The 20518-nt window shown below is 43.5% G+C and overlaps 1 protein-coding gene across 4 annotated transcripts in view; it reads right to left on the bottom strand.

Moving 5' to 3' along the window:
- Window positions 1-10565: 10565 nt before the first annotated feature.
- LOC130368131 (tetraspanin-3-like) overlaps window positions 10566-20518 on the bottom strand; it is a 71832-nt gene continuing 61879 nt past the window's right edge. The window contains exon 7 of one of the 4 annotated variants that reach the window (XM_056571478.1): window positions 10566-11126. In XM_056571478.1, coding sequence (XP_056427453.1) covers window positions 11040-11126 — 87 coding nt within the window. In that variant the 3' untranslated portion in view covers window positions 10566-11039. The remainder of the gene's footprint in view (window positions 11127-20518) is intronic. The other 3 variants (XM_056571487.1, XM_056571494.1, XM_056571467.1) reach the window with 3 other exon arrangements.

Below are 20518 nucleotides of genomic sequence, written 5' to 3' on the forward strand. Positions count from 1 at the left end.
ATAGCACAGATTCCACACATTAGGTAGCAGTTTCCCCACATTAGGTAGCACAGATTCCCCACATTAGGTAGCAGTTTTCCTACATTATGTAGCAGCTTTCGCACATTAGGTAGCAGTTTTCCAACATTAGGTAGCAGTTTCCCCACATTAGGTAGCATAGATTTCCCACATTTGGTAGTAGTTTCCCCCATTAGGCCACAGGTTCCCTTGCATGTTCCCCACAATAGGTCAAAGTCTCCCCACATTAGATCACTGGTTCAAACAAACCCCCCCCCCCCCCCACACACACACAAAAAAAAAACATACAACACAACACAGAGACACACACAGTCAGAGAGACACAAACTCACAAACAGAGAGTCACACGCAGTCACACACACAGAGTCAGAGTCATACACACACAGAGAGTCACACACAGGCACACAAACAGAGATAGAGTGAGACAGACACACACTCACTCACACATCCAGCGCAGCGCTCCTTCTCTCGGAGTGCTCTGCGAGTGACGTCACATCACGTCCTCCTGCGCGGCCTTGCGGAGGCACGTCGGGCCAGCGCAACAGAAGACGTGGGGGCGCAGGCCGGTTCACTGTGCAGGGGGGGATGGTCCTACTAGTACGGAGACAGTGCAAGTGATGACGGGGTGGGGGTGGGGTGCTACTAGTACGGAGTCAGTGCAACTGAGGACCGTGGGCGTACCTGGTGTCACCCCATCAGGATGGTGTCACCCGGTGCAGGCCGCACCACAGTCGCAACGCCACCGTTTGTAAGACACTGTGATGGACTGGCACTGTAAATAGTGAAACTATTTTTTATTGCCATGATTAACTTTGGACTGCACATCATCATGAACTTTATGTGCATAAGTGAGAGGCCACAATAATGTCTGGAAATTGGAAGGACAATATCCCTAGGATGCGAGAGAAAGACAGAAAGATAAAAGAAAGAGAAAGAAGAAAAAAAGAGACTGGAGTTAAAAGGGAAAATAATGGTCCTTGAATCCAGAGCTTATGTTGCATGATGAACTTCATTCAAATAATTTATTGTAGTTTTGTTATGCCAATAATAATTATGCATACAGTAGTGTATATTGTAAAATATGTAATTATTAAAAAGTATCACAGGTTTTTGCCATTTTCAGGTAGACTGGGAAGAGGCTTTTTTTTTTGAGGGGCTTGTATATTGACATTTTATTTATTTATATACATAAAATTATTTTGGGTTATATCTAAAGAACTGGCAGATGTGGCACGGAGGAGTTTTCCTAATTGGTGGCTAACTATTAGTGCATACTAACGTTTACATACACTGCTCAAAAAAAAAAAAAAAAAAAAGGAAACACTAAGATAACACATCCTAGATCTGAATGAATGAACTAATCGTATGAAATACTTTCGTCTTTACATAGATGAATGTGCTGACAACGAAATCACACAAAAATTATCAATGGAAATCAAATTTGTCAACCCACGGAGGTCTGGATATGGAATCACACTCAAAATCAAAGTGGGAAACCACACTACAGGTTGATCCAACTTTGATGTAATGTCCTTAAAACAAGTCAAAATGAGGCTCAGTAGTGTGTGTGGCCTCCACATGCCCGTATGACCTCCCTACAACGCCTGGGCATGCTCCTGATGAGGTGGTCTCCTGAGGGATGTCCTCCCAGACCTAGACTAAAGCATCCGCCAACTCTTGGACAGTCTGTGGTGCAACGTGGCATTAGTGGATGAAGCGAGACATGATGTCCCAAATGTGCTCAATCGGCTTCAGGTCTGGGGAATGGGCGGGCCAGTCCATAGCATCAATGCCTTCCTCTTGCAGAAACTGCTGACACACTCTGGCCACATGAGGTCTAGCATTGTCTTGCATTGGGAGGAACACAGGGCCAACCGCACAAGTATATGGCCTCACAAGGGGTCTGAGGATCTCATCTGGGTACCTAATGGCAGTCAGGCTACCTCTGGCAAGCACATGGAGGGCTGTGCGGCCCCCAAAAGGAATGTCACCCCACACCATTACTGACCCACCACCAAACTGGTCATGCTGGAGGATGTTGCAGGCAGCAGAACGTTCTTCACGGCATCTCCAGATGTGCTCAGTGTGAACCTGCTTTCATCTGTGAAGAGCACAGGACGCCAGTGGCGAACTTGCCAATCTTGCTGTTCTCTGGCAAATGCCAAATGTCCTGCACAGTGTTGGGCTGTAAACACAACCCGCACCTGTGGACGTCAGGCCCTCATACCACCCTCATAGAGTCTGTTTCTGACCGTTTGAGTGGACACATTTGCGGCCTGCTGGAGGTCATTTTGCAGGGCTCTGGCAGTGCACAAAGGCAGAGTTAGTGGTCCTGCTGCAGGGTTGTTGCCCTCCTACGGCCTCCTCCACGTCTCCTGGTAGTGCCTCCATGCTCTGGACACTACGCTGACAGACACAGCAAAGCTTCTTGCCACAGCTCGCATTGATGTGCCATCCTGGAGAAGCTGCACTACCTGAGCCACTTGTGTGGGTTGTAGACTCCGGCTTATGCTACCACTAGAGTGAATGCATTCAAAAGTGACCAAAACATCAGCCAGGAAGCATAGGAACTGAGAAGTGGTCTGTGGTCACCACCTGCAGAACCACTCCTTTATTGGAGGTGTCTTGCTAATTGCCTATAATTTCCGCCTGTTGTTTGTTCCATTTGCGCAACAGCATGTGAAATTGATTGTCAATCAGTGTTGCTTCCTGAGTGGACAGTGTGATTTCACAGAAGTGTGATTGATTAGGAGTTATACCACGCACCGGCCTATAACACGCACCGGCCTATAACACGCACCCTCATTTTACCAAGGATATTTGGGTAAAAAATTTTTTTTACCCAAATATCCATGGTAAAATGAGGGTGCGTGTGTGCGCGTGTATACCCCGATACACCCCCAGGAAAGGCAGGGGGAGAGAGGCCGTCGCTGCCGGCTTCTCTCCCCCTGCCTTTCCTGGGGTCTAGAGCCCTGCTGCCGGCCCTTCTCTCCCCCTGACTAACTATGCCAGCGCCCCCTTGCCAGCACCGACAGCCAGGGGGAGAGAAGGGGCAGCGGCACCCATTGCTGGTGCCGCTGCCCCGTTGCCTCCCCCCATCCCCGGTGGCATAATTACCTGTTGCCGGGGTCGGGTCTGCGCTGCTTCAGGCCTCCGGCGTGCGTCCCCTGCGTCGTTGCTATGCACTGCACCGTGCAGCGCATAGCAACGACGCAGGGGACGCACACCGGAGGCCTGAAGCAGCACGGACCCGACCCCGGCAACAGGTAATTATGCCACCGGGGATGGGGGGGAGGCAACTGGGCGCCGGCACCGATAGTCAGGGAGACAGAACGGGCAGCGGCGCCGATAGCCAGGGGGAGAGAAGGGCCGGCAGCAGGGCTCTAGACCCCAGGAAAGGCAGGGGGAGGGAAGCGGGCAGCGACGGCCTCTCTCCCCCTGCCTTTCGTGGGGGTGTATCGGCGTATAACACGCACATAGACTTTAGGCTAAAAATTTTAGCCTAAGAAGTGCGTGTTATACGCCGATAAATACGGTACATTGTGTTGTTTAAGTGTTCCCTTTATTTTTTTGAGCAGTGCATTATGGTATTGCTTCCTACTTGTAGGTCAGATCATTCTATCAAATATTGACTGGATGTGTGTGTACTAGTATAAGATCGGATATTTTGTAGTTACATTTGTGGTATTTGTTGCAGAATATTTTTGCGTATTCAATTTTATATTTATTAAAGTAATGGGCGCATTTTGATTTTAATTTATGGGTGTTATTGTAGGGGATGGTGAATATTCTCACACTTTTTATTATTGTAGTATATAATTTTCTTTATATAAAAATGTTTTTCATTTATTTTAATTATTTTTTATTTTTCATTATTATATTTTCACTTTACATATATTTTTTCTTCACTGTGGGTAGCATATTGGAACATATACAATAGCTGACAAATTGTTTAGAAAGTATATGTATGCTAGGATTAATACAATACAGAGCAATTTGTTTACTTATTTGAGTATGCCTGGTGTGATCTTGTGACCAGATTTGGCTGCGTGTATGCTATGGTAATCTATTACTTTGGGCTTATGCTAGCTATTGTATATGCTGGGGCTCGGGTCATGTGACCAAGTAGTGTTGTCATGTGATTGGACTTGGTCAGGTGACTGCATCAAGCTGCTATTCTGTGTTTAAGTCAATTATGTTTTACGCTGGGGTCCGGGTCATGTGACCGTATAGTGTTATTACGATATTGGGCTTGACCAGGTGACTATATCTAGCTCCTTGGATATTTTATTTTATGTGTATATATAATATTATGTGGGATAATTGAGGTTACCTATGCCAATGTGAGCTAGTTTACAGATATAAGGGGTTAAACAAAAGGAGTATGCTTGAAACCGCCCCATGTGACCAAAAAGCAGCATTTTTTTCACCTACAGACCTATATGAGGGCTTGTTTTTTGCACAAACAATTGTACTTTGTAATGACATCTTTCATTTTACCATAAAAGGATACCCAGTTTTTCTATTTAATATACTTTAACAAAATTGGTATGCATAAAATTGACATTTTCTGACTCCTATAACTTTTATTTTTCCGTATACGGGGGTCTATGTGGGCTAATTTTTTTGTGCAGTGATCTGCAGTTTTTAATCGAAAACATTTTGTTTTGATGGGACTTTTTGATCGCTTTTGATAAAAAAAATTTCTAATATATCATGAGACAAAAAAAATCAGTATTTTTGGTGCTTGGTATTGTTTTTTTTTTTACATTTATGCCGTAAGCCATGTAGTATCATAAACATATTTTAATAGTTTGGACATTTACACACGTGGCGATACCAAATATGTAAAATGTTTTCCTTTTTTTTGCAAAATAGGAAAATAAGTGGGGGATTTGATATTACGGGAAGGAATTTTATAAAATTTTAGAAACTTTTTATTTTGTACCTTTTAAGTCCCCATAGGGGATTTTTATATGCAATCATTAGATTGAATTTACTGTATAATGCTGTGCCTAAACCAATGCTATGCTAAGCCAGGCTACATCATTGGATCGGTGTCCAAGGAGCAGAAGGCAGGTAAGGGGACCCTCATCTACCATTTTCCCCAGAAAATAATACTTTTTGGGTTGCGCAACAAACAAGCCCTTATCTGGTTTTGTGGATGAAAATAAAAAAAAGTTAGGGCTCTTATGCAAAAATAAAGCTAGCTGCATCCTTAAAGGGGTACTCCGGTGGAAAACTTTTTTTTTTTAATCATCAGGTGCCAGAAGGTACATTAAATAATCTTAATCCATCCAGTACTTATCAGCTGATAAATATTAGAGAGGAAGTTGAGTTGTTCTTTTCTGTCTGACCACAATGCTCTCTGCTGATACCTCTGTGTCAAGAACTGTCCAGAGTAGGAGAAAATGCCCACAGCAAACCTCTCTTGCTCCGGGCAGTTCCTGACATGGACAGAGGTGTCAGAGAGCACTGTGGTCGTGAAATTGGGGTCCCGATCAGCTGAAATGTCAGGTGGAGGGTCCCTACCCGCCTCAATCCTCTTCTATCAGTGCTCCAGTAAGCCATGGCAGCCTGGAGCAATTGCGCAATGAATAACACTGATCAATGCTGTGCTATGCCACACCTAAAGATTCCATGTACACAGCTCAAAAAAATAAAGGGAACACTTAAACAAAACAATGTAACCCAAATCAATCACACTTCTGTGAAATCACACTGTCCACTCAGGAAGCAATACTGATTGACAATTAATTTTACATGCTGTTGTGCAAATGGAACAGACAACAGGTGGAAGTTATAGGCAATTAGCACGATAAAGGAGTGGTTCTGCAGGTGGTGACCACAGACCACTTCTTAGTTCCTATGCTTCCTTGCTGATGTTTTGGTAACTTTTGAATGCTGGCGGGGCTTTCACTCTAGTGGTAGCATGAGACAGAGTCTACAACCCACACAAGAGGGTCAGCTGGTGCAGCTCATCCAGGATGGCACAACAATGCGAGCTGTAGCAAGAAGGTTTGCTGTGTCTGTAAGCGTAGTGTCCAGAGCATGGAGGCGCAACCAGGGGACAGGACAGTATATCAGGAGACGTGGAGGAGGCCATAGGAAGGCAACAACCCAGCAGCAGGACTGCTACCTCCACCTTTGTGCAAGGAGGAGCACTGCTAGAACCCTGCAAAATGACCTCCAGCAGGCCCAAATGTGTCCACCGTTTGGGTCAGAAACAGACTCTATGAGGACCGACATACACGGGGGGGGGGGGAGGGGGGGGTTGTGCTTAGAGAACAAAACCGTGCAGGGCATTTGGCATTTGCCAGAGAACACAAGGATTGGCAAATTCGCCACTGGTGCCCTGTGCTCTTCACAGATGAAAGCAGGTTCACACTGAGCATATGTGACAGACATGACAGAGTCTGGGGATGCCGTGGAGAATGTCCTGCTGCCTGCAGCATCCTCCAGCATGACCAGTTTGGCGGTGGGTCAGTAATTGTGTGGGGTGGCATTTCTTTGGGGGGGGGGGAGACGCACAGCCCTCCATGTGCTTGCCAGAGGTAGCCTGACTGCCATTATGTACCCAGATGAGATCCTCAGACCCCTTGTGAAACCATATGCTGGTGCGGTCGGCCCTGGGTTCCTCCTAATGCTAGACCTGATGTGGCTGGAGTGTGTCAGCAGTTCCTGCAAGAGGAAAGCATTGATGCGATGGACTGGCCAGCCCGTTCCCCAGACCTGAATCCGATTGAACACATCATGTCTCGCTCCATCCACTAACACCACGTTGCACCACAGACTGTCCGCCACCTCATCAGGAGCATGCCCAGGAGTTGTAGGCATGTCAAACGGGCACATGGAGGACACACACACTACTGAGCCTCATTTTGACTTGTTTTAAGGATATTACATCAAAGTTGGATCAGCCTGTAGTGTGGTTTTCCACTTTGAGTGTGACTCCATATCCAGACTTCCATGGATTGGAAGACAAAAGTATTTCATACAATTAGTTCATTCATTCAGATCTAGGATGTGCTATCTTAGTGTTCCCTTTTAATTTTTTTTATTACACTGCTCAAAAAAATAATGTGAATTACCCCTTCCTTGCTAAAAGTTTAGATCACCCCTTTTTCCATTTTCAACCCCTAGAGGACGCAGGGCATACAGGTATGCCTTGGGCGCCTGTGACTTGGTGCCCCAGGATGGACCTGTACAGGAGCTGTGCTCAAATCATAGACTATAGTCAGGGCTGGCCTTAGGTTTTCAGGCGCCCTGTGCAAGCTAACCTTGAGGCCCCCCCATTACCTCATAAACATACACAATGAGGGAAAAAATCTTTGTAACAAATTTTTTTATTACAGATAATTTAACTACAATTCCCAGCATTCCCTGGTTGGGAACCACTAGCACCGGCCTGTTACACTGCCAGCTGTGTCGGCTGCCCGGCACCTCTGTTTCGATGGCGCCCTGTGCACAGCTCGCACACCCCAAAGGCCGGCCCTGACTATAGGTCCCCGCTGGTATCAGCAGCCAGGGACCTGCCCGTAATTGCAGACATCAGCAATCGTGTTGATGTCCGCCATTAACCCCTCACATGCTGTGATCAACTCTGTGGCAATGCGTTGGTTCTGATTGCCAGCCGAGATGGAAAACAGAGGTCTACTCACCAAAGCCCAAAATGTATGATTTTCTGTCATAACATCCCAGAAAGAAAAAAAAAAAAGGAATCAAGAAGTCATATATACACAAAAGTGGTACCCTCATACAGCACTGTGTACGGAAAAATTTTAGAAAAGTTATAGGGGTTGGAATAGAGCATTTTACACATACTAATCTAGCTTAAAATTTTTTTTATTTTTTTTTGTGAAAATTAGAGATGAGCGAAGTTATAGTGATTCGATTCATCAAGAACTACTCAGCTCAGCTCAGTCTCCTAGGACTGTATCCACCTTTTCCAGCCCACCAGAGCACCTGAAAGCTGAACTAATTTATGCAGGCTAAAGTCAGCAACTGCCGAGCCGAGAAGTTTGTGACGAATCGAATCACTGTAACTTCGCTCGTCTCAGTGAAAACGAGTGAAAAAAAATCATCATTATAGTCCGTTTTAACATAAAGTGCACTGCATCCAAAAAACCAAAATAATATTTCGGTTCCACTTAGATTTTATGGTAAAATTTAACTTGTGATTACAAAGAACAATTGGTTACAGAAAAAAAAAAAAAAAACCAAGCCCTCATATGGGTCTCTAGATAGAAAAATACATTTAAAAAGTCCAAAATTGCTGCTTTATCAATGGTCAAAATAAGGCGATTTTAAACATACTTATTTTGTAAAAATGGGTATTAGTTTAATCATATAGACCATGGGTGTCAAACATGCGGGCCACAATGAATATCTTTGCGGCCCGGCAAAGATATTCATTGCTCTGGTCAGGGCCGGATAATTATTGATGCCCGCAGGGGGCCCCGTCACATTCGGGGCATCCCTGTGTCCCGAAAAATCTTTTCAGGACACAAGGATGCCCCAGTTACCTCTCTGCAGCCCCGCGTTAACTTTAAAAACGCAGTGGTTGCCGGGAGGTAGCACACGCAGGGACATCACTGACATCCCGTGCTTGCGCCCATAGGAGAAGAGCTGAGTGGAGCAGTGAGGAGGACACGCGGGTATGGTAAGTCACCACTCATAAGCACATCATCGCCGGCATTCCGACCACCGCTCCTCCGGTCCCATAGGACATAGCAGTAGATCGTGACCCCAGACCGGAGGAGTGGTGGTCGGAACACTGACGTGGGGCAGTAAACAGGCATACAGCCTTCAGCCATACACTGTATATGCCTGAAGGCTGTATGTCTGTGGGGGAACTGTACTGCACCGAATGTGGGGGAACTATACTGCCAAACCTAATGTAGGGGAGCTATACTGCACCTAATGTGGGGGGAACTATACTACCAACCTAATGTGGGGGAACTATACTGTCAAGCTAATGTGGGGGAACTGTACTGCCAAGCTAATGTGGGGGAACTGTACTGCACCTAATGTGGGGGAACTATACTGCACAGTCTTGTGCAGGGGGGGGGGGGGGCATGGGGTCTTGTGCAAAGGGGGCATATGGTCTTGTGCAGGAGAGGGGAATGGGGTCTTGTGCAGGGGAGGGGCATGAGATGTTGTGCAGGGGGCATGGGTTGTTGTGCAAAGGGGACATGGGGTGTTGTGCAGGGAGGGCATTTAAAAAAAAAAAAAAAAATTTTATGCGGCCCACATAAACTTAAAGGAGTACTCCAGAATAGGAAAACTGTACTCCATACTGCCAGCAGTAAAAAAATAAAGAGGTACATACCTTCATACGCTCCCCGGTGCCTCCGGTAACCCGCTCTGGTCTCTGCCACCATCCTCTTCCTCTTTGCCAGTGGTCAGTGAGTCATACTGCGCTCAGCCAATCACCGGCCGCAGCGAAGTTCAGACTCGGCCAGCGATAGGTGCCAGGTGCCAGGGAGGAAAATGTCACATTGCCACTCAGCCTATCACCGGCCGAGTCGGGACTTCGCTGCGGCCGGTGATTGGTCGAGCGCAGTGTGACTTGCCGGCAACCAGGAAGAGGATCGTGGCAGAGACCAGAGCGGGTTACCAGAGGCATCGGGGGAGTGAAGGAAGGTATGTACATCTTTATTTATTTTTAATTTTTTTTTCTGCTGGCAGTATGGAGTACAATTTTCCTTTTCTGGAGTACTCTTTTAAACCTTGTTTTTTTGGCCCATGTTAGCCTTTGAGTTTGACATGCTTGCTATAGACCTACAGAATAAAGAAAACATGTTATTTTTACCAGTGTACAGCGTAAAAACAAAACCTTTCAATATTTGCAAATATTTGTTTAATTTGTCCACCCTAATATGGGGCTGTGGATGGAAGTATAAAAGAGTAATGCCTCTTAAAATGCGAGGGGGAAAGACGAAATTGCAAAAATAAAATTGGCTGTGTTCTTGACTGGGAACTCCTGTGGAAAATAATTTTTTTTAAATCAACTGGTGCCAAAAAGTAAAAACAGATTTGTAAAATGATTAAAAAATCTTAATCCTTCCAGTACTCATCAGCTGCTGTATGCTCCACAGGAAGTTGTATAGTGCTTTTTTGTCTGATCACAGTGTTCTCTGCTGATACCTCTGTCCATGTAAGGAACTATCCAGAGCAGACTGTGGTCAGACAGAAAATAACAACTCCGCTTCCTCTGCAGCATACAGCAGCTGATTAGTAAATTATTTCTATTTACAAATCTTAATCCTTCCAGTACTTGTCTGTAAAACTTTCCGGCACCAGTTGATTAGAAAACATTTTTTTTTTCCCACCGGTGTACCCTTTTAAGGGTTTAAGATCACACAGACTACATTCACTGTAAATGAACATGGACTATTATACCAGCACAGCTAGTAAAAAAGCATTTGTTTATCAGCATGACTTGCATGCTCTGCCAATCACTAACTGCACCCACCACAGTCCGTGATTGGCTAAACAAGGAACAAGTGAAGATGAGCAAGGGACCGGCAGACACTAGGACAGGCCCTGCAGAGGAACGGGGTAGGTGATCACTTTTTTCTTTTCCACACCTCCACGCACCCCAAAATACAAAAAAATTTAGGATATTGGGTAATTTCTTCAACTTGACAAGTAATATGCATTTCTCATGTTAAATCAAACTTTAGTCATAAATGGCCTCCCAATAAAATCTGATCAACATTTTTGCTTCTTCCAAAACTTTAGCCTCAACAAAAACACAAGATGCACAGTTTATTCACATTTTAGCACACACAAAAGGAGGTGTTTATTTAGATATACTAATTATTCTTTAAACCATGTTCTTGTGAAAATTATACTGTATCATTTCATTATGATATATTTACATATTACTCATTAGCAGAAAATCTCTTTTAGAAATAATTTTGAACACTCAAAAAAGGTGTAAAAAATTTGCACAAAAATGTACCAAAAAAAATCTAACATATTTAGCAGTAAATCTGCACGATAGTCTTCAGGTTCTATGCAAATGTTCCAGAATCAAGTATCCGGAAATCTTGGAAAGGGTTTCGAGTCATCAATACCCCATCAGAAATAACTGCCAGCACCTGGTAATGAAGAACATAAATTGATTATAAGCAGGATTTTAACTGTAGGAAATTTCTTTTTAAAAAGGACAATGGGGAGATTTATAAAAACCTGTCCAGAGGAAAAGTTGCCGAGTTGCCCATAGCAAATCAGATTGCTTCTTTCATTTTTCACAGGCCTTCTAAAAAAAAAAAAAAAAAAATGAAAGACGCAATCGGATTGGTTGGTATGGGCAACTTTTCCTCTGGACAGGTTTTGATAAGTCTTTCCCAATGGGCGTAAATGTACATGCATGGCAGGTCCCAACTGCTATCATCAGCCAGGGACCCACGAGAATGGAAGACATCAGTGATCGTGCTGATGTCTGCCATTAACCCCTCAGATACTGTGATCAATACAGATCACGGTATCTGTGGTGCTGCAGGCGCCTGATCGGACCACTTGCGCCGAAATCACTGGGATTTGATCAGCCAAGATGGCCGCCAGAGGTCCTCTTACCTGCCTCCCGGCTGCTCTGGTGATCTGCTGCTCTGGTTTGAATTCTAGAAGACCAGAGCAATATGACCAATATTATTGATCAGTGCTATGCATATGCATAGCACTGAACAGGGATAGAAGTCTAAGGATTAATATGTATAGTCCCCTGTGGGGACATAAAAAAAAAAGTTTTAATAAAAATGTGAATAAGCTTCTTCCCAAATAAAAAAATTAAAAACCCCTTTTCCCTTTTTACACACACACACACACACACAAAAAAAAAGTAAACATACATATTTGGTATCGCTGAATGCAATACAATATAACAATAATGATCGATCCCATACAGTGGACAGCATAAACGTAAAAAAAAAAAAAGTCCAAAACTGCACTATAGCGTGCTAAAAGTTGATCACAGCTTCCAAAAGTGCTGAAATCTAAATGCCAGTAGCTCAGAGAAGCTGGGACACACACGGTCAATTAGTGGAGTCCCAATCAGCTGTAAGGACGGAGTCCCATAACACTGCTGCTCGGCCTATCGTCAGTTCAGGCAGGACATCGCTGCGGCCGGTGATTTGCAGACCGGCATCGTGATGTGCTGACCACAGCCAGACCAGGAAGAAGACCGCGGCGGAGAAATGGAGCGAAGCAGGCGAGTCCTCTTTATAGTTTTACTAGCTGAGTACCCGGCGTTGTCCAGTTTTTCCTTCCTAATCCTTGTTGGGGAGGAAAATCAACAAAGGAGGAAGCTTTTCACTTCATATCCCGTCCTCATATATTGTTGTCATATCCCAACCTCCTATGCAGTTCTCCTTTCCCATTCTCCTATCTCGACCCAGAAGTTATGTGGGAACATACATTTTCCATTGATTTGCATGGGACTTTAACCTCTTAAGGACGCAGGGCGTATGGATACGCCCTGCATCCCGAGTCCTTAAGGACGCAGGGCGTATCCATACGCCCGTGGGAATTCCGGTCCCCACCGCTAGCCGGTTGGGGACCGGAGCCGGATGCCTGCTGAAATCATTCAGCAGGCATCCTGGCATATCGCCCAGGGGGGTCATTATGCCCCCCCATGTTGGCGATCGCCGCAGATCGCTGGACAATTCAGTCCAGCGATCTGCGGCGATTCCGGGTCAATCGGGTCTCCAGTGACCCGGAATTACTGGCTGTTCGGGGCCGTCTCTGACGGCCCCGAACAGCCAGAGCCTGCAGGGGTGAGGTGGCACTCCCACACCCGCCTGCTGCGGGCGTCACTCCCACACCCGCTCCGCCCCTCTTCCGGAGGGCGTGAGCGGGTGCGGGAAGACGACCCCGGGTGCTGGGGACCCCGATCCCCGGCGTCCATGTTGGCATCGGGGCCCCAGGAGCGACGGCGAGGGACAGCCTGCGATGGAGCAGCAGCAGGAGGCGAGTTACAGCCTCCTGCTGTTGCTTAGCAACAGCTCCCAGCATGCAAAAAGGGCATGCTGGGAGCTGTAGTTATGCAACAGCAGGAGGCAGACCACCACAACTCCCAGAATTCCCTTATGGGCATGCTGGGACTTATGGTTTTGCAACAGCTGGAGGCACATTTTTTCTATGGAAAAGTGTACCTTCAGCTGTTGTATAACTACAACTCCCAGCTTGCACAAACAGCTAAAGTGCATGCTGGGAGTTGTAGTGGTGCATCTGCTGGTTGCATAACTACAACTCCCAGCATGCCCGTTGGCTGTCGGTGACTGCTGAGAGTTGTAGTTTTGCAACAGCTGAAGGCACACTGGTTGTGAAACTCAGAGCTTTTTTTTTACCTAACTCAGTGTTTCACGACCGGTGTGCCTCCAGCTGTTGCAAACTACAACTCCCAGCAGTCACCTTACACCATGCACCGTACATGCTGGGAGTTGTAGTTTTGCAACAGCTGGAGGCACACTGGTTTTGAAACACTGAGTAAGGTCACAAACTCCGTGATACATAACCAGTGTGCCTACAGCTGTTGCAAAACTAAAACTCTCAGCATGTACAGTCTGTCAGCGCATGCTGGGAGTTGTAGTTTTGCAACAGCTGGATGTCCCCCCCAATGTGAACGTACAGGGTACACTCACATGGGCGGAGGCTTACAGTAAGTATCGGGCTGCAAGTTTGAGCAGCAGCAAATTTTCTGCAACAGCTCAAACTGCCAGCGAGAAACTACTGTGAACCCCCCGCCCGTGCGACTGTAACCTAAAAACACTACACTACACTACCACAAAAAATAAAATAAAAAGTAAAAAACACTACATATACACATACCCCTACACAACCCCCCTCCCCTCCCCAATAAAAATGAAAAACGTCTGGTACGCCACGGTTTCCAAAACGGAGCCTCCAGCTGTTGCAAAACAACAACTCCCAGTATTGTCGGACAGCCGTTGACTGTCCAGGCATGCTGGGAGTTTTGCAACAGCTGGAGGCACCCTGTTTGGGAGCGCATGGCGCTCTCACTTTGGAGCCCTGTCGTATTTCAAGGCAACAGTTAAGGGTCACATATGGGGTATCGCTGTACTCGGGAGAAATTGGGCTTCAAATTTTGGATTTTTTTTCTGCTTTTACCCTTTTTAAAAATGTAAAGTTTTTGGGAAAAGAAGCATTTTAGGTAAATTTTTTTTATTTTTTTTTACATATGCAATAGTCGTGAAACGCCTGTGGGGTATTAAGGTTCACTTAACCCCTTGTTACATTCCCCGAGGGGTCTAGTTTCCAAAATGTTATGCCATGTGGGTTTTTTTTTTCTGTCCTGGCACCATAGGGGCTTCCTAAATGCGGCATGCCCCCAGAGCAAAATTTGCTTTCAAAAAGCCAAATGTGACTCCTTCTCTTCTGAGACGTGTAGTGTGCCAGCAGAGCACTTTCCACCCCCATATGGGGTGTTTTCTGAATCGGGAGAAGTTGGGCTTCAAATTTTGGGGGGTATTCTCTGCTTTAACCCTTTGTATAAATGTAAATTTTTTGGGAAACCAAGCATTTTAGGTAAAAATTTTTTATTTTTTTTTACATATGCAAAAGTCGTGAAACACCTGTAGGGTATTAAGGTTCCCTTTGCCCCTTGTTACGTTCCCCGAGGGGTCTAGTTTCCAAAATGGTATGCCATGTGTTTTTTTTTTGCTGTCCTGGCACCATAGGGGCTTCCTAAATGCGGCATGCCCCCAGAGCAAAATTTCCTTCAAAAAAGCCAAATGTGACTCCTTCTCTTCTGAGACCTGTAGTGCGCCAGCAGAGCACTTTTCACCCCCATATGGGGTGTTTTCTGAATCGGGAGAAATTGGGCTTCAAATTTTGGGGGGTATTTTCTGCTATTACCCTTTTTAAAAATGTAAAACTTTAGGGAAACCAAGCATTTTTTTTTTTTATTAAGGTTCACATTACCCCTTGTTACGTTCCCCGAGGGGTCTAGTTTCCAAAATGGTATGCCATGTGTTTTTTTTTTTGCTGTTCTGGCACCATAGGGGCTTCCTAAAGGCGACATGCCCCCCAAAAACCATTTGACGCTCCTTCCCTTCTGAGCCCTCTACTGCGCCCGCCGAACACTTTACATAGACATATGAGGTATGTGCTTACTCGAGAGAAATTGGGTTTCAAATACAAGTAAAAATTTTCTCCTTTTTACCCCTTGCAAAAATTCAAAAATTGGGTCTACAAGAACATGCGAGTGTAAAAAATGAAGATTGTGAATTTTCTCCTTCACTTTGCTGCTATTCCTGTGAAACCCGGGTTAATACACTTACTGAATGTCATTTTGAATACTTTCGGGGGTGCAGTTTTTATAATGGGGTCTTTTATGGGGTATTTCTAAGATGAAGACCCTTCAAATCCACTTCAAACCTGAACTGGTCCCTGAAAAAAAGCGAGTTTCAAAATTTTGTGAAAAATTGGAAAATTGCTGAGGAACTTTGAAGCCCTCTGGTGTCTTCCAAAAGTAAAAACTCATAAATTTTATGATGCAAACATAAAGTAGACATATTGTATATGTGAATAAAAAAAAATTATTTGGAATATCCATTTTCCTTACAAGCAGAGAGCTTCAAAGTTAGAAAAATGCTAAATTTTCAAATTTTTCATCAAATTTTGGGATTTTTCACCAAGAAAGGATGCAAGTTACCAAAAAATTTTACCACTATGTTAAAGTAGAATATGTCACAAAAAAACAATCTCGGAATCAGAATGATAACTAAAAGCATTCCAGAGTTATTAATGTTTAAAGTGACAGTGGTCAGATTTGCAAAAAATGGCCGAGTCCTTAAGGTGAAAAAGGGCTCAGTCCTTAAGGGGTTAAACCAAAACCCAGACCCTGGCAAATGGGGGTGAATAAGGGTTAAATTACCTATCCTATGTTTGTTGCTGACATATAAGTAACATGTGTGCCAAGATTCATGTTAATATCTCTAGCCGTTTGGACGTGATGCTGGAACATATACACATACACACATCTAGCTTCAAAAATAATGGACTTTTCCATCCCCCGAAAAATCCTTTCTTATTCCTTGTATACGTCTTAAAAACAACACCTGTGAAAAAATTCAGCTTTCTAGGTCCAAGGGTTTAGGCTGGGCGTTGAAGAGTCAGTGAGTCAGGCCTTCTCTATATTAAAATATATTATTATATATATATATATTTTTTTATTTTATTTATTTTTTCTGCCATTTTGGGAAAGAAAATGTTCTACACGAGACATCTCCTTTAATATAAACGTGTGTACAAACTATTGAAATATTTTAACTAAACTGCGTGGTCAATGGCATAAACATAAAAATATCCGAAAGTCCAAAATTTTAGGCACTTCATATAGCAGAAATGGTAATAAAAGTACAGACCACAGCGCAAAAAATTTGCCCTCATATAAACAATTTTAAGCATACAAATTTTTGTACAAAAAGTTATTTAAAGTAGTAAAACAAAACGTATATAAATAAGGTATTGTTTAAATTGTATATAGACTTACAAAAGATAATGTGCCATTTTTACTGAAAAGTGCATTGCGTAGAAACTAAAGAGTTTTGGAACATACATACAGGAATGATACAACTTTAGGCAAGCATGTCAGAGAGGCTAGTCCTGATCTGGCACATCCCAAATGATTAAGTAGTAGAATAGGAGTCCATGACTGGCCAGACATATGCTGGTACTGATCAATTATAAAAGGGGAACAGATTGAGTGAGGAGTCACATAGACCGGGAACATTTTTGTGTTGTCTTTCTGGCGCTCAAGTTAAAAATCTCTCAGAATGGGTGATTATTAGAGATCAGACTCACAGTTTTCTGGGAGGGGTAGGTAAGGATCCAGCGATCATGGTACACATTGGCACCAATTACAAAGATAGCCGGTAAGTGGAGGGCTCTTAATTATTTCAGGGACTTCCATTATGGGGGCGTGAGTAACTACAAATGTAGAACACAGTAGACAGAGAATTCAGAGTAGGTGGAGGTATTAGTATTGGTAATAAGGATAAGAGTCATTAATTAAACATCCATACACATATATTATTATTATATGTTCTAAAAACTTGCATGTTGACCAATGCTAGATGCCTGGCCAATAATATTGATGAACTGGAGCAGAACCTGTCAGCAGTCTCTATGGTTAATTGAATGTTAGTATAAAAACATATGCAAATTAAGCTCAGCTATTCAATTACAGTGGCTGTCAGGAGGTGGCCAGAGCAACTGGTGAAAGGGGGGGGGGGGGGGGGGAGACTGTGTTGGACAGCATAACATTGGGATAGACATTTTAATTGGTTGGTCCTTTAACTGCTTTTGGGTATATGCTCTTTGAACCTAGAGTACATCCAAGCGTAAAGAGCTGTTGAATGGAAAGTCTCAGAATCTACATTATATCCTTGCATAAGGGACAGATTGCTGAAAACAGCAGCACATTATGTTGCAACTTAACCCCTTAAAAGAGTACTCAGGCTGCTGCAATTAAAATAAAAAAAATGTTGACTAACCTCCCGCCGCTCTTCTAATGCTTCTGGTATCGTCCTCCTATTTTCCAGTGCAGTCCTCTTCCTGCTTCTAGAGCCAGACACGCAACACTGCAGCTCAGCTAATCACAGGCCACAGGGGTGTCCCACCTTTGCCAGAGATTGGCTGAGCGGTAATATGGCATATTGGACAAAGGCACCAGGAACACCGTTGCTACCAGCGATTAGCGGAGCTCCAGTGTTGCATATTGGGCCCCAGAAGCAGGAAGACCGCATCGGAGGATGGGACAGCGATACCAGTGGCACTGGGGGAGTGGTGGGAGGTAAGTGAAGGTCCTTGTTTGTAATGGAGATTATGGGAAAGATTTATCAAAACCTGTCTAGGGGAAAAATTGCTGAGCTGCCCATAGCAACCAATTGGATTATTGGATTGCTTCTTTCATTTTTCAAAAATCGGTGCTATAGGCAACTTTTCCTCTAGACAGGTTTTGATAAATCTCCCCATGCATGTGTAAATGTATAGTGTTTTTACTTTATTTCAGTGTGTAGTGTAGTGATTTTTTACTTTTACTTTAACCCCTTAAAGGACTCAGGGTTTTTCCATTTTTTTGCACCTACAGACCCATATGATGGCTTTTTTTTTTTTGCGCCACCAATTCTACTTTGTAATAACATCAGTCGTTTAACCCAAAAATCTACGGCAAAACCCCCCAAAAATCATTGTGCGACAAAATTTGAAAAATAAATTTTGGGGGCTTCCATTGCTACGCAGTTCAATTTTCAGTAAAAATGACACCTCTTTATTCTGTAGGTCCATATGATTAAAATGATACCCTACTTATATAGGTTTGATTTTGTCGTACTTCTGGAAAAAATCCTAACTACATGCATGAAAATTAATATGGTTAAAAATGTCCTCTTCTGACACCTATAATTTTTTTTCTTTTTCCACATACGGGGATGTTTAAGGGCTCACTTTTTTTTTTGTGCCGTGATCTGAGGTTTTTAGCGGTACCATTTTTGTTTTGATCAGACATTTTAATTGCTTTTTATTTAATTTTATAAAAAGTGACAAAAAATACACTATTTTGAACTTTGGAATATTTTTTACGTGTACGCCATTGACCGTGCAGTTTAATTAATTATATATATTTTTATAGATCGGACATTTACGCACACAGATACCACATAAGTATATATTTATTTTTATTTACAGTTTTTTTATAAATGGGAAAAGGGGGGATTCAAACTTTTATTAGGTACGTGATTAAATCATCTTCATTAACTTTGTCACCTTTTTTTTGCAAGGTTATATCCCCTATGACTATAACATGCATTACACTGATTGCCCATACTGATCAATGCTATGCCATAGTGCTCGACTGCTCCTGCCTAGACCATGAGGAGGCAGGTAGGGATCCTCTTAGTGTCCGTACAGCTGATCGGGACACCGTGGTTTCACAGCAGTGGTCCCAATCAGCCCGACTGAGCTGCCGGTAATGCTTTTTAATTTTTTTTTTATCTAAAGGGTTAATACAGGACATCACCACGATCGATGATGTCCGGTATTAGCCACGGGTCCCAGCTACCATTCGCGTTAAATAACGGGAGCGGGCACAGGGCGTACAGGTACGTCCTTAAGATGTTAATAAGGTAGGCTTTTTATTTTTTTATTATTTGCACTTTTCTGGGGGCCTCTGTGGTCCATGCCAGCAATGCCTGTTCTGTGCTGTGTGGCCAGACATCAGCAATCTGGGTAGTATGCACAAGTGTCACTAAGTGAATTATTACTGATCAGCCCTTATTTAGGGTGCATTTGTGGTCCGTGTCATGAACTACGGTTCTGTACTGTGTGGCCAGTCCGCAAACATCCTGACCTGATTTTATGTGGCAAAAGTTATGGCAGAAACAAAGATTTCAATCAAATCTACACAGAGGGAGGAATTTAGCGATGTTTCCAGTGTTTTTAGACTTTGGCTGTGGTTTGGAGCAAAAAAATTGTGGATGCAGTGGTCAGGAATTTGTCACTGCGACAAAAAATAAATAAATTTTTTAAAAAAACGGTTTTCGATTGACTTTTTTTGACTGTCAGTTTGTCAATTGACTTTTTGTTTGACTGTTTTATACAAAATGAACTTTGAAGGCAAATGTTATTTAAGATGCTAAAGTATGTTTGTTAAAGCCTAAAGGGGTACTCTGCTGCTCATATTATTATATATATATATATATATATATATATATATATATATATATATATATATTATACATACACCTACCTAAAAATACAATTCTAGACACTCATTCAGGCTGTGAGGGATCAAGGGTTTTAGTTGAAAGAGCCAATACATCTCCCTATGGCACAGCAAGTGGAAAAGCCCTCAATTCACTAGGGTCTCCATTATGATGTCTAGAAAAGTGTATAGAGACACTATGGAGCTCATATTTATTCTTAATATTAGATTTATGTTTGTTTAATCTCTGTCTCAGTTGGTTTATGGTTCGACCTATATATCTGAGGCCACAGGGGCATTTTAATAAATATGAGATATTTGGACTCGCAATTTAAATATAGATTTATAGTGTATGGTAAAGTTTCTCCTAAAATCATGATCTGAGATTTTGAAATCGCAGGGTCCTAGAGGTATGGTGTCTATCCTATACACACACCTCATCCAGGCTAGGAACGTCCGGTCCCCTCTTCTGGCAAAGACGTATTGGCAGTCGCTTCTCCCTAACCTCTCAGGAGATGACTGGGAGGAGATTTTGTCTTCTCACATGTTGGCGACTCCCGATGCCAATAATAAATTGATTCAACTAAACATTATCCACTATAGTTATATTACTCCAACTAAATTGTATAGATGCCTGTCACCGATGTGGTGCAGCTAGAGCAGATTTCTGGCACCTTATCTGGGACTGCCCTCAGATTGTTGCCTTCTGGCATACTGTTCTTCACACCCTGGCCGCCCTGATACAGCCTTAAACCCCCCCCCCCCCCC

This window comes from Hyla sarda, chromosome 1 (genome assembly GCF_029499605.1).
Source record: "Hyla sarda isolate aHylSar1 chromosome 1, aHylSar1.hap1, whole genome shotgun sequence".
In the NCBI taxonomy this organism is placed as follows: domain Eukaryota; kingdom Metazoa; phylum Chordata; class Amphibia; order Anura; family Hylidae; genus Hyla; species Hyla sarda.